Raw genomic sequence first — 15,535 nt, 5'->3', positions numbered from 1 at the left:
GGTCGAGAAATAGCTTGAGAATGGTTGTATGAACCCTTTGCGAAGTGTTTAAGTGTGAACTGCCGAGTGCTCATGAAGATAGATGTAAGGATAGATTTTTTCTTGAAAATAGATTTATTTTTTTGTCTGTTGACAGCTGTTCTTTTTATCTTTTGATTACCGTTTGTGGACACTGTCACACATTTTCATATAATTTGTAGTTAGATATTAACTAGTTTTACAGAAACATTACCAGTTTCAGTGTGATTTATATTAAACTTCAGACTTGTATGCTTTCCTTTGTGTTAAAATTCAGAAGGGGCAGGATACCAGTTTTGTGTTTCGTATGAGTGGTTTGGATCGTGTATTACTCGTTATTGACAGATATGTCAAGATTTGAAAAAAAAAAAATCTTTTGTTGTTTGTGTAAATAGCTGTGTTCAATAATTGCTTCTTCATCTGTGTTTGTATAACCTTAATTTTCTAAGGTGCTTAATTTAATATCCATTCTTTAATAAATTCTCATAAGCAACATTTGTGATTTCCTGTGTAATGAGTTTGTTTCTTTCTAGTTTAATATCTATTTTCAGTCTGTCTTCTCAGTCTATTATCACTTGAAATTCTGAGCTACTGTAGTGCTATAATATTTTGTAGATTTTCTTCACTGTTTCGTAAAATACTATCAATTACGTTTTTAAAACCATTAGGTCCTTTCCAAGTCAATTTTCTGTTTGTTTTCTTCTGATAGAATGTGTTACTTTCATACCTGTTGTTCTTATTGGTAACTTTCAACAACGCCGAGCCACTATTGTTTCACTACTCACCTCATTAGTTCCTAGTGATCAAGACGTCGGCTCGACGTTGTGTGACCTCCTTTTCTTCTGTTCACGTTAAGAGAACTCAGTGCTGCTAACGCATTAGTTGCCAGAATCGAAGGCTTGGTGCCATTTCAATTAGAGTTTACGAAGTATTCCAGTTGAGTAAGAAGTGAGAGAATTTGAAATAGATAGATCTAGTCCACTGTCTTCTGTTTCCGTAAGAAGCATTTGATACATTTGCGTGCAAAAATATTAATAAATTTTAGAGTTCTTATGTGTGCTTCAGGGGAATTTGAAATGAAAAGAATAGAAGTGTTTATATTTATTGGATTTCTTTTGAACACATGACAATAGAAAGTCTAAATTCATAATACTGAGTTCTGTAAAAAAACTGTATTGGACTTAAGTAAGAGATTACGGATTTTGTTCTGTGTGAGGGCGAAACAACTGTAAGGGGAGTGGAATGTCAGATGATCGCAATCGAATTCAAACTGTAGTGCAAAAGCTGAGTGGTCTCAACTCTACGTGTCTACTGAATTAACTTTTCGACAGGGATACACGTAGCTTCCTGGATGAGCCAGATCTATCACACTGGATGCCTACCAATTCTCGAACCAATATTTATACTAATCACTGCGCAGAAGCGTTGTTTTCTGCCCCTCGGCTAAGAACACAATACGATGTCGAAATGACTAGTGTCTCTCTGTCATACCACATAGATACTTGTCTTCTCATTTTGCTCTTCTGATTTGTGTGCAATTCCTCTATAGCGAAACTATGATTTGAACACGTTCGATTGAAAAGGCAACGTCCTACTACCAGACACATTCCTGCTTCTTTGATGTAGCGTATAGTACTGGCCTAGCCAAGTGTTAATTTTTAAGATACTACTATTTGCCTCAACGTGACTCCTGCATTACATGGGGTATCGTGTAATATTAGCTTTCATATTCACCTGACTAACTTCTTTGTGGTATGTTATTTATGACAAACCTTAACATATTTTGAAATCTCGAACTGCTAATAACAATAATTTAATCTCTCACCAGACGTCTGTGTCCTGAATTTAATATACTGGGTGCAACGCGTTTGAGTGCAGATATTTTTACGTGTGGTACCTTAATATGTATTCACATTAGTGTGTTGGATACTTTTTCCCTGAGTCGAACAGTCGTCTCACAAACTTCACGACGAGATGTTTCCTGCACGGTCGTAACTCCACCACTACGTAGACTGCACCTGTCAGTATAGACTAATCATTTTGCGTCCACGCGTCCATTCTTTAACACCTCACCTGCTGCACAGAGGAAAACAAACATTAATGGTTTGCTACGCGTCCATTCTTTAACACCTCACCTGCTGCACAGAGGAAAACAAACATTAATGGTTTGCTCTTGCCACGTATACTTGGAGATGCTACCCAACCTTGAAACACACTGCTTTTAATAGCAATAATTATTAGTCTGTAGATGACGTAAATACTAATGCACTGTCGTTTACCCCACTGTCCTCAGCCACCAATAGGAATATGTGCAATTGTATCTGTTACACGCTGTATCTAGAGGAAAAAGTTTTTTTTATTGCATTTCGGTCTTACTTTCTGCAATATTTTGTGTGCCCAGTTGGAATTCACTGTATCATCTCCAGAGAAACATGTATAACTGTGTTGTTTACTTCTATGTGTTGTCTTTCCAGAATGATTATTTGTGCGTTGCCAACAACGAGAAGATTAGCGAGTGATGCTCTTGTCTTTCAAATTTTGTTGATACTTACATGTCTTTATTTAGGGAATTAAATGAAAAACCATATTTCTTTTTAGTTTTGATCCGCAAGGATTGGTGTGGCATGGAGATGTACTGTCTCTGCTTTGACAATCAGTGCGTTATTCGATTTCAATGAAGTAGTTAAAGGCCTATGTCAACGTCTATGCTTATGTACTACAAGAGTCAGTGTTTATGCCAATGTTATTTGCTGCGTTCAGTTCCTGTAATCCCCCATGAAGATACATTCTCTGGATTTCAATAGTAGTACTTTACGTAATGTGTGAAGTACATTTTTTGAGTCATTGTATTGTGTTGTATTGTATTGTATGTTAACCGGGGGCTTAGAAACGACGGAGAGGCTCCGTCCCCGCCGCAGCCGCAGTGGTCCACAACCCCTCGACGACTACCGCAGTCCCCTCCGCCGCCCCATACCGAACCACTCTTTCAGGGCTATTGTGCGAAATTACGGCACTCACAGCTGTACCGAGGAGCCTAGTTAAAAGAAGTAACTGGGACAACCCGCGCGCAAATCTAGCCCCCCCACCCCCCCAGGGACCGTCTCACACCTGACGAGTGTAACCCCTATGTTTGCGTGGTAGAGTAATGGTGGTGTACGCATACATGGAGAACTTGTTTGCGCAGCAATCGCCGACATAGTGTAGCTGAGGCGGAATAATGGGAACCAGCCCGCATTCGCCGAGGCAGATGGAAAACCGCCTAAAAACCATCCACTTACTGGCCGGCTCACCGGACCTCGACACAGGTGCGCCGGGCGGATTCGTGCCGGGGACCAGGCGCTCCTTCCCATTCCGGAAAGCCGTGCGTTAGACCTCACGGCTAACCGGGTGGGCTCTTTTGAGTCATGGTAAAACACTGTGGTTTTCAAGCAAACCTTCACGTTGAAAGCTGTTTTACGTTACTCTTTCGATCAGTTGGTAGTCGCTGCAGCCAACACAATACTCTTAGGAAACTACCGTGGTACAAACGACACTGTCGTTTATGACAATTTTAGAGAGATAATGCTACTGCTTACGAAAATGTTTATTCTGGATGATACGAAAAAACAAAGAAAATTTCCGTCCTGATTTATCTGTATTCTAGCTTTTGGGTGAACAAGATTTTGGAGAGCGCAGCAGCGAATAGGACGCTGAATAAATGTGGACCACACCCTATCTTGGCCTCTCCCCCTGCGATCCCCGTAGGGCGACATGCCGCCGGCTACTGCTTTGATTTTTACCGACGGGAGGGCACGTCTTGCCACACCATACTTCCCATCACTGGGACTGTGGACTAGATTTGCGCGTGGGTTGTCCCAGTTACTTCTTGTAACTAGGCTCCTCGGTACAGCTGTGCGTGCCGTAATTTTATCGGAACAGTTAAATGTCAGCTATGCATGAAATGTGTGGAGTGGCCGAATGTAACAGAATAGTACACAAACAATTGCGAGAAACGAGGTACTTCACAAATCGAACAATTTGCTATGGAAAAGAGGGTAGCTTTCAAACATTTGAGCTCTAAAGACAGGTGGCTTCTAAGAATTCGTGTCGGTTTAGACAGAGGAGGTGAGAGGCTCTGACGAAAGTAACGTTATTTGAGCCAAAATTGCGGCTAGAATTCCACATTAATAAGAGGTCAGTCTTACGACCCTTATTAAAAAGAAAGTTCCTTGTGAAATCTTTTAGCCACATAAGACGCACTGTTTCTCCAGCCACCTGTAGTGTACCAAAGCAGTAAGAGAGTGATGTGTAAGTAACAAAGTGGTTGAATTATGCTTTCTGCGCAGAGAGAGGCGGAGGATATTTGACTTCGTCGCCTTTTTGGTTTCTATCTCTGTCCCAGAATAAACGCTCCAGCTGTTCTCTCACAAGGTAAATGGTAACGCTAAGGTATGCTCCTCATGAATGCAGTGTTTCTACTTCTGAATCTCCCTTCGAGAAATAGCGCTCTTGCTTGTTACGGTTAGACGTTTTTAGGCTAGACGTTTTTAGGCTAGACGTTTCTGGGATAACTCTACGGCATGTCCACTTCATACTCACTATATGGAATATAATTTAGACAGATTGTGTATGACTCTCAAACAAATGTTACACTCTGCTGGTTTTCTTTAGACATATGGCACTCCATATAAAACGTCTCAAGAGACGTTGATATCGACAAAACAATTCCAAATTTTTTTCTGGTTTCTAGTATTGCAACGCTTTCAGCGCTAGGTCAGAATATGAAATGCTTTATCATCTTGGATATTTATGAGGTCAGTTTTTCATCCTGGGATCTCGACTTTATCACAACTTATTAGAAGCAACGCTGCGTACGTAAAATGTCAGTGATTTGTGTGCAGTCTCCTCTGAGTGTTTCGCATCTTCACTGTTTGTGTATTTGTTGTGTGAGGTGACTGAAATAATCCAACAAAACGGCATTAATAGTAGCCAATTACGTGAACATGAAATGAGTCTAGCTTCATGCCAATGAGTCTAGCTTATCTCTCTGTCGTCGGCCGCTGTGGCCGAGCAGTTCTAGGCTCTTCAATACGGACCCGCGCTGCTGCTACGGTCGCAGGTTCAAATCCTGCCTCGGGTATGGATGTGTGTGATGACCTTAGGTTAGTTAGGTTTAAGTAGTTCTAAGTCTAGGGGACTGATGACCTCAGATGTTAAGTCCCATAGTTCTTAGAGCCATTTGAATATTTTCATCTCTATGCCCTGCAATCTGCCATTGTTTTCTCGAGGTTGACTTTGAAATAGACCTGATGTTGCATTTGACAGAGAGAAGAGAGACATAGCGATGTTATGTTGATTAGGGTATTGACATGTAATAGTTTTTGAAATCAAATGCTGGCAACAGCAATTGAGTAAGGATTGTGAAGGGAGGTGTTAATGGAATGGAAGTGTAATTTGGCTGGTGTTTCTCACAGTGGAAAATACTATATTGTTAATCAATGAATTTATTTTTATTTATTAATTTATTAATATTATTTTGTTTCCTGAAAATTTAACTCTACATGCATTACACGTGTCTTTCTAAATGCAACATCAGTTGATTCCTACAGCGGTAAGAAATATACATCTGTTAGAACATTTCGGAGGGACATATTCATTATTTTCTTCTGCTTACGATTCTCTTATTACACAATAAACATACATTACTGTTGACACATTTTACGGCGTACAAAAGATTCATACTTATCAAATACAAACAAACATTTAAACACATTACAAATTGCCTCATATAAGTTTTAAATACTTGTCAAATAAATTATATCTGTAAATATCAAGGTCTTAGAGACAAATTAATTTTAATGTTGTAATGGCAGTGAAATTTTCTTGCATACATAGTAGTACAGCCTCTATGAAATGATTTAGAGCTATGATCCATCTCATCATACAAGGAATTCTTTGCAAGGCACTTACATATTTTTACGACCACTTTTTAGTAGTGTAATGGTAAAACACAAAAAATAAATGAAAAAACAAAATCACTGTTCTGTGTTGAATATAGTACTTCTTCAACAGTGATGAGATTCAAAAATGTCTTTAGTGCTGACGAAAGGGAATGTATCCCACTAACACGAGAATTAATAAGCAATTTCTAATTAACATATATACTTTCTGTACTTGAGAAATTAAGTTCTTGGCACTGTGACATTAAACGTGCTATGCACGCAGAACGGCTGGTTAAATAGGTGTACGGTATTTCAGAGAAACTTGCTTCTTCAGCCTTAGTCAGTCATTTTTTTGTGAAAGATTCATTTATTCTATTGAGGTTACAGGTAATTAGCTTTGAATATTAGTAGGATACTGAATTGTCTTTGGCATTTTGTCTACATACATATTCAGTGATTTGACTAAAGTTCATGTAGGATTATGATGATATTTTGTAATGAATACATTTTAAAGTTAAGCAGTTACATTTTATTGAGGTGCTCATTTAAAACTAATAATACTGCATCACCATTGTCATCTATATTATGTTATTACCGTTAGATGATTTCAGCATTCGGTGGCGGGAATGTCAGCAACTGCTGAATCGACTGCATTTCATGAAGATGATTTCATTTTTTGTTTTTTTTTCCAGTTCAATAATCTTGAAGAATAGTTATTTTGTTGTACATAAATGTTAGAAAGTTAGTACGAAAATTGTACACTATTTTAAGTTACTTTTTGACCTTTAAAATTATCAGTTTACTGACATCCAATTTCACAGTAGGTAATACTAAAACACACCTTAATTTCATAGTGTGATAAATTCTTAAATATGTTTACTGTTCTTCATACAATACTCACTAACATACATGACAAAAATATTTTTTATTCTAGTGCCATTGTGTCATAATTAGTTTTCAGAAAAATTGCAGAAGATACGCCCCTTCCACCGACACAGCTGTTACTGTAAGCAAGGTGTTTTAACACCTATTACATAAAAGTTAGTTGTCTGTTTTTTCTACGGCACACTCAAATGATTTTTCCATGCTCATTATTACAATATTGTATGTACAAATAATTATGCTGAACGAATTTAATTGATATTTTCGTTTGCCATAATTTTAAGGTATTTGATATACTAAAAATAATTACATACTGCATGACAAAATCAACAGGGAAACTGAAACCCATACAATGAGCTTTTTCGCTTTGGGCGTCTCTTATGAGACGTGGAAAAGCCGTTACTGCAGAAGCAATTATGGCACTGTCTCTCTCTCTCTCTCTCTCTTTTATTTTATTTTTTTATGATGCACCTACGGCCCAGGAACATTAGCTCCAAATATTTTTTCAATCTTCTAGGAAATATTTGTCGTTGATCCTCTGGATGTTAATTGCTTTCCACAATTTAAAACTCGGGCTCTGGCAAAAGTATTTTGACCTACTCCAACACAAAAATGCCTCGCGTATGGTCTGTGTCATCCGCACGTTTCATTTCTATCGTTACAATGTCCCTGAGTAGTTCCGTCTTGCTCTTGAGTGAAACGTGAAACCACAATAGTGAACATTGACGTCTTTCATGTATTTCGTTCCTTTCTTCGATCTTCGCTACAGCACAGTTTCTCTGAAAAGATATTTGGACTTTAGAGGCAATTTCACATATAAATTACATTCATTCGCATTCAGACATTCAGTACTCACTGCTTACGCACCCTAGAGTATTTCAAATTTTTCTTGTTTTACCGAACTAAACTGGAAATCAATAGTGGCACTGTGTGGCCTGAACTGCATTAAAAACAGAACTTCTTCTTGCGATGACTAAAAAATTTTACAAAAAATCGACAATTTCTAAACGATGCGAATAAACTGTTTCAACTAATCCGTGAATGGAGCACATACAGTAGTACATTAATGCAGTGTTCATTCGGGTATGTTCAGTACACGTTTGGTGGCAGCTCAAATTCTTAGCTACTGGGTGGGTCGCTGGCGGGCCAATATTTAAGCAATACTTGATTTTGTTAGGTACATAATACTGATAAAACTTACACGCAGCATATGAATGTATGGTAACGTAAAACTTAATTAAATACGACGATAGTAAATTTTCACACACACGGCTGAAACAAATACTGTGACACAATATACTTCGGGAGCGAGCACAACATTTTAGATCTCGGGGATCGACGAAAATATACATAAGGTTGCACTGCGCTCATTGGGAACCAATTCTGGTATACAAAAAACTCCATTTTGGCCGACGTATCGCGGGGAGATTATTGTACAGCGGTAACATATTTTTCAGACCGTGAATACTGAAGTGTTTCCGTAATCGAGCTTACTGTACAGAACAGTGTGTGACAGATGTACAGGAGAGAGAAGTTACTCTAAGTAGTCCACTGAGCGCACAAAAGTAAAGGAATTGGAAGTCGCGCAACCCAAACCGCGAATGCTGCCGTTCCAAACCTTTTGGGCCTGTCTTTAGAACACGTTCTCGTGATCGTATTTAATATACAAAAGTGGCAACTGGCTCTTTTGTCGTACCAGACGGAATTCACTCTCGCTACGACTGTGCGACAGAGCGAATAGTGCGAGAGGAGCACAGGATGCCTCCGCACGTGTCGAATAACAAACGAGCCACCGAATTTCGCCGAACGTACCCGAAGACGTAGCTCTGTTTGCGGATACGTTAGAACGTCTCATACACGAGGGCGGGAAGACACGACTAACTTTTGACGGATACAAAGAAGGAGGGACAGACGGAGAGAGATCGCTCGTCCGCCGATTTCAGCTGACACCGTCTCGGGCAGCCTATGTAGCAGAGCCATCTAAATGCGCGACGTTTCGATGTCTTTACTTCACCGGCAATCCCAGACGACTCGGCTAGTAAATTTTGCCACAGTCTTCCCACAATCCAGCCAGGACGTACGAGGAAAAATCTACTAAAAAGCCTACTGCGGGAGAGAGAAACTGTCGGCTAACAGACGAGAGAGAAAAAAAGGAAAAACGGAAAGGCCTTAGACGTAAATAAAATATATACACTATATACAACAATGACGTACACTTTTACTGCAAATAATACAATCGAAGAGTAATCTACCTTGTAAATCTATTTATAAAAGAGTCTGTGTGTCGAGAGAGTGTGAGCACGCAGGGTGTCGCGAGTCGAGTGGAGAACGCTGGCCGCGGCGAGCCACAGGGGTGCGGTGAGTCATTGCGTGCGGACCGTCGTCGCCTCCGCCGCGGCCGCCGCCGCCTCCGCCGTCAGTCTTTCCGCGGGCTCCGCGCTGCCGCTGCCTTCCAGATCTCTTTGGTTCGTCCGGTCCTTAAAACTAGAGTCGGCGGCGGCCTGCTTGCGGCGCCTGGCGCGGCCGCGGCTGCGGTCGCGGCCCCTCCGCCGCTGGCGTTGGCGCTGCCGCTGCCGCCGGCACAGCTCGCGGTCGGCCGCGTCCTTGCAGCGGCGGCGGGCCTTGCCGCCCTTGGCGGGCCGCCGCGCCTGCCCCTTGCCCCGGCCCTGGCAGTCTTCTCCCTCCGGCTCGCCCTCGCGGCAGCGCCGCTTCCTCTTCTTGCGCTTGCGCCGGCGCCGGCAGCGCGTCTTGTCGCGGCCGTCGGCGTCGCCGTCGGCGGCCGCGTCGTCGGGCGGCGGCGCGGGCGCCCGCGACACGGGGCACAGCTGATGGTGCGCGTGGTGGCGCAGCGGGTGCGCCGTGGGCTGCGGCTCGGAGCCGGCGGCGGCGGCGGCGGCGGCGGCGGCCAGCAGGCGGTCGACGGCGGCCTGCGGCGCCGGCTTGGTGAGCGTGCGCGTGTACGTGCTGAGGCGGCGCAGCGGCGCGCCCGCCCGCACCTGCACCTTGCGCGGCAGCCCGCGCTTGTTCAGCGCCACGTACAGCGTGCGCCGGCCGTCCGAGTAGCGCGCCGACGTGTACGTGTTGTAGTGGTGCTGCTCGAAGATTTCGTTGAAGATACAGTCTTTCGTGAATTCTTTCTGAAACATCAAAGTGAACGCTCGTCACTACTTCTGACATAAATTTTCTATACAAATACGGAAATCTGCAACCGGTCACTTCTCTTATAACGAGCAATAAATAATGCAACAGCTTCCTTAACGTAACTTTGTATAATTCGTATTAGGTTAAGGGAAGAGAATGTACCGGGTGATAAAAAAGTCAGTATAAATTTGAAAACATAATAAACCACGGAATAATGTAGATAGAGAGATAAAAAATGACACACATGCTTGGAATGACATGGGGTTTTATTAGAAAAAAAAACACACACACACAAAGTATTGCTAGACCCGTGAAAGATCTCTTGCGCGCGTCGTTTGGTGATGATCGTGTGCTCAGCCGCCACTTTCGTCATGCTTGGCCTCCCAGGTCCCCAGACCTCAGTCCTTCCGGTTATTGGCTTTGGGTTTACCTGAAGTCGCAAGTGTATCGTGATCGACCGACATCTCTAGGGATGCTGAAAGACAACATCCGATGCCAATGCCTCACCGTAACTCTGGACATGCTTTACAGTGCTGTTCACAACATTATTCCTCGACTACAGCTATTGTTGAGGAATGATGGTGGACATATTGAGCATTTCCTGTAAAGAACATCATCTTTGCTTTGTCTTAGTTTGTTATGCTAATTATTGCTATTCTGATCAGGTGAATCGCCACCTGTCGGACGTATTGTGAACATTTGTATTTTTTTGTTTCTAAAAAAATCCCATGTCATTCCAAGCATTTGTGTCAATTTGTACCTCTCTATCTACATTATTCCGTGATTTATTCAGTTCTCAAATTTATACTGACTTTTTGATCACCTGGTAGATGAAGATGAAATTAGAGGTACGATACGGCGTGAAGAGTTTGACAGAGTACTCAAAGACCTGAGTCGAAGCAAGGCTCCGGGAGTAGACAACATTCCATTAGAACTAGTGACGGCCTTGGGAGAGCTAGTCCTGACACAACTCTACCATCTGGTGAGCAAAATGTATGAGACAGGCGAAATACCCTCAGATTTCAAGAAGAATATAATAATTCCAATCCCAAAGAATGCAGGCGTTGACAGATGTGAAAATTACCGAACTATCAGTTTAATAAGTCACGGCTGCAAAATACTAACGCGAATTCTTTACGGACGAATGGAAAAACTGGTAGAAGCCGACCTCGGGGAAGATCAGTTTGGATACCGTAGAAATATGGGAACACGTGAGGCAATACTGACCCTACGACTTGTCTTAGAAGCTAGACTAAGAAATGGCAAACCTACGTTTCTAGCATTTGTAGACTTAGAGAAAGCTTTTGACAATGTTGACTGGAATACTCTCTTTCAAATTCTGAAGGTGGCAGGGGTAAAATACAGGGAGCGAAAGGCTATTTACAATTTGTACAGAAACCAGATGGCAGTTATAAGAGTCGAGGCGCACGAAAGGGAAGTAGTGGTTGGGAATGGAGTGAGGCAGGGTTGTAGCCTATCCCCGATGTTATTCAATCTGTATATTGAGCAAGCAATAAAGGAAACAAAAGAAAAGTTCGGAGTAGGTATTAAAATCTATGGAGAAGAAATAAAAACTTTGAGGTTCGCCGATGACATTGTAATTCTCTCAGAGACAGCAAAGGACTTGGAAGAGCAGTTGAACGGAATGGACAGTGTCTTGAAGGGAGGATATAAGATGAACATCATCAAAAGCAAAACGAGGATAATGGAATGTAGTCGAATTCAGTCGTGTGATGCTCAAGGAATTAGATTAGGAAATGAGACACTTACAGTAGTAAAGGAGTTTCGCTATTATGGGAGCAAAATAACTGATGATGGTCGAAGTAGAGAGGATATAAAATGTGGACTGGCAATGGCAAGGAAAGCGTTTCTGAAGAAGAGAAATTTGTTAACATCGAGTATAAATTTAAGTGTCAGGAAGTCGTTTCTGAAAGTATTTGTATGGAGTGTAGCCATGTATGGAAGTGAAACATGGACGATAAACAGTTTGGACAAGAAGAGAATAGAAGCTTTTGAAATGTGGTGCTACAGAAGAATGCTGAAGATTAAATGGGTAGATCACATAACTAATGAGGAGGTATTGAATAGTATTGGGGAGAAGAGGTATTTGTGGCACAACTTGACTAGAAGAAGGGATCGTTTGGTAGGACACGTTCTGAGGCATCAAGGGATCACCAATTTAGTATTGGAGGGCAGCGTGGAGGGTAAAAATCGTAGAGGGAGACCAAGAGATGAATGAATACACTAAGCAGATTCAGAAGAATGTAGGCTGCAGTACGTACTGGGAGATGAAGAAGCTTGCACAGGATAGAGTAGCATGGAGAGCTGCATCAAACCAGTCTCAGGACTGAAGACCACAACAACAACAACAACCCCTACCCAGTGATAGGTACAGAAAAACCTCAAAGAGGGAGCGCTAAAGATGTATTGCATTACCTTCACTTTTACCGTTATAAATAATAATCAAGTCACATGCAAAGTTTAAGAAAATTTTATTTAAACTGATTATACACCCAGGTGTACCGGTATGAAATGGGCGTTAAGATACAAATGTGTCGATAGGGAACATTTGTTGTGAACGAGCCTTAATTTTTTTTTTGGTTGGTATGAAATCTGTCAAAGATATTTAGTATACATCAAGTCATGGAACAAAGAACATCATATGTTTTCATCGTGTTAACAATGTCGAATTCTGTACCAGAAAGTGATGATTTGCTGAAAGCATTAATTTTTTGTTTTCGTTTGAAAAAAAGTGCTGCGGAGTCGCATCGAATGCTTGTCGAGGCATACGGTGATCATGCTCTATCAGAAGCAACATCCAAAAGATGGTTTCAACGGTTCAGAAATAATGATTTTGATGTAAGAAATGAAGAACGTGGAAAACCACCAAAAAACTTCGAAGACGCCGAATTGCAAGCAATATTGGATGAAGACGATACTTTGCGTCAGAAGCAAATGGCAGTAATGCTAAATGTTGCGCAACAAACAATTTCTGACCGTTTGAAAGCTATGGGAAAGATCCAAAAGTGTGGAAAATGGGTGCCACATGAATTGAATGAAAGACAGATGGAAAACCGAAAAACCATTTGTCACATTTTGCTTCAAAGACATGACAGAAAATCAATTTTGCATCGAATTGTTACTCGAGATGAAAAATGGACTTATTTTAAGAATCCTAAACGGGAAAAATCGTGGGTTAATCCGTGACAACCATCAACATCGACTGCAAAACCAGATCGATTCGGCAAGAAGACAATCCTCTGTGTTTGGTGGGATCACAAAGGTGTGGTGTATCATGAGCTTCTAAAACCCGGTGAAACTATGAATACTAATCGCTACAGACAGAAATGATCAATTTGAACTATGCATTGATCGAAAAAAGACCAGCATGAGCCAGAAGACATGGCAAAGTAATTTTTTTGCGCGGCAATGCACCTGCACACAAAGCAAAACTGGTTCAGGATACAATCAAAACACTTGGCTGGGAGCTGCTACCCCACCCGACGTATTCACCAGACTTGTCACCTTCCGACTACCATTTGCTTTCATCAATCGGACACGCATTGGCTGAGGAACACTTCGATTCCTACGAAGAAGTCGAAAATTGGGTGTCTCATTGGTTTGCTTCAAAAGACAAACATTTATGTTGGCGTGGTGTCCACAAACTGTCAGAAAGGTGGTTAAAATGTATAGAAAGCAATGGTCAGTACTTTGAATAAAATGTTTTTACTTTTCAATTAAAAATTAGTGTTTCATTCACACAAAAAACGCTCATTTCATACCGGTACACCTTACAAGACAATGCCATCTTATGATACAAAAGGTTACATGTGTGGTTCTCTTTCTTAAATGATGAATTCTATGCTGCCGGCCGGGGTGGCCGAGCGGTTCTAGGCGCTTCAGTCTGGAACCGCGCGACCGCTACGGTCGAAGGTTCGAATCCTGCCTCGGGCATGGATGTGTGTGATGTGCTTAGGTTAGTTAGGTTTAAGTAGTTCTCAGTTCTAGGGGACTGATGACCTCAGCTGTTAAGTCCCATAGTGCTCAGAGCCATTTGAACCATTTTTGAATTCTATGCTCCCATTGCTCTTGGCAAATTGGTTAATTATATCGTTAATAGGACATAGAGGGTGAGTGTTCAACAGAGCTAAGCCATTAAGTTAATACTCATTCACTGTCGACATAGGAAAGTACAACTACTCAATAACTCGCTTCAGTCGAGTCGACAGACGAAAGAAACGAACGAATAGCTGACTGGCGGGGGCGGCGTGGGTGGCAATGAGGTTGGACGCGCAAGGGGGGGGGCGGGGGGGAGGGGGATGGCGCCCCGCGCATCCCCCGTATGTATCCGCCACTATCCCCACCTCAGGAGCTGTAATGCTGTTACTGTGTTGTTCATAGGGCCTGACGATGGCATAATGGCATGCCGAGACCGGTTGGCTCTGAAATGAATCAGAGATGAAAATGCAGCTGTTGATTTATTTGTTTATTGCTGAATATATCGTCAGTTGTCCTATCGTCCTTCATAGCAAGGATGGATGAAGTGGAAATTACTTTTCTGACTAAATGTTTCAGGGAACGAAAAAAATATTCCCTAGTTATTACACAATGGATATTTGTCGAATTTTCATGGCCGAACGAAGAATGGGAAATGGACAAACGAGATATCAAATTGACCAGCTTGAGGGATAGTTTTGCAAAAATAGATTAAATTTCTTGACAATAATCAGGCTATTTAAGGAAAACTTGATTAGTGATTTCAAGAAAACGAAATATCTCACGAACAGCTGCTGCTAGTATTGTAGAGATAGTTTAAAAAAATGTAAAATCACAGCGCAAATTGAAAATTCTCTGCTTTCTCTTGATCTGTATACTCTTAATAGAAACAGTATGGGCCGATCCCTATTAAAAATACACACATCGAAAAAAAGTTTTGCATCACCCCGGTTCCCAAACCTCCTGACGATAGACGTTGACTGTGGATATTGTATCACAGACACTGTCCCTTTGACTGTTCAGAGATGTCACTAAACCCGCCCAAACATGTAAACAACAATGCATGGGCAGCGTCTATTAGACGGAGGGGGTCCGACAACCGATCAGTTCCAGTAATTCCACCAGGAAGGAGGTACACGGCTCGTGTTGTCTGTAGTTCAATCATGCCCAGATGATCAATGCCGCGGTTCGATCGCCTCCGCATTGTTACTTTGCGCCAAGAAGGGCTCTCAAGTGTCCAGGCGTCTCGGAGTGAACCAAAGCGATGTTGTTCGGACATGGAGGAGATACAGAGAGACAGGAACTGTCGATCACAAGCCTCACTCAGGCCGTCCAAGGGCTACTACTGCAGTGGACGGCCGCTACCTACAGATTATGGCTCGGAGGAACCCTAACAGTAACGTCACCATGTTTAATAATGCTTTTCGTGCAGCCACAGGACGTCGTATTACGACTCAAACTGTGCGCAATAGGCTGCATGATGCGCAACTTCACTCCCGATGTCCATGTCGAGGTCCATGTTTGCAACCCCGACACCATACAGCGCAGTACAGACGGGCCCAACAACATGCCGAAGG

The 15,535-nt window shown here is 42.0% G+C and overlaps 1 protein-coding gene across 1 annotated transcript in view; it reads right to left on the bottom strand.

The window, feature by feature from the left end:
* Positions 1 to 9,436: 9,436 nt before the first annotated feature.
* LOC126249378 (uncharacterized) overlaps positions 9,437 to 15,535 on the bottom strand; it is a gene marked incomplete at its 3' end in the record, with an annotated part of 812,647 nt that continues 806,548 nt past the window's right edge. Inside the window, exon 4 of the mRNA XM_049951032.1 lies at positions 9,437 to 9,958. Coding sequence (XP_049806989.1) covers positions 9,437 to 9,958 — 522 coding nt within the window. The remainder of the gene's footprint in view (positions 9,959 to 15,535) is intronic.

Source organism: Schistocerca nitens, chromosome 3 (genome assembly GCF_023898315.1).
Source record: "Schistocerca nitens isolate TAMUIC-IGC-003100 chromosome 3, iqSchNite1.1, whole genome shotgun sequence".
Classification (NCBI taxonomy): Eukaryota; Metazoa; Arthropoda; class Insecta; order Orthoptera; family Acrididae; genus Schistocerca; species Schistocerca nitens.
The sequence above is the reverse complement of the archived record's forward strand: the minus strand, read 5'-3'. Positions and strand labels throughout refer to the sequence as shown.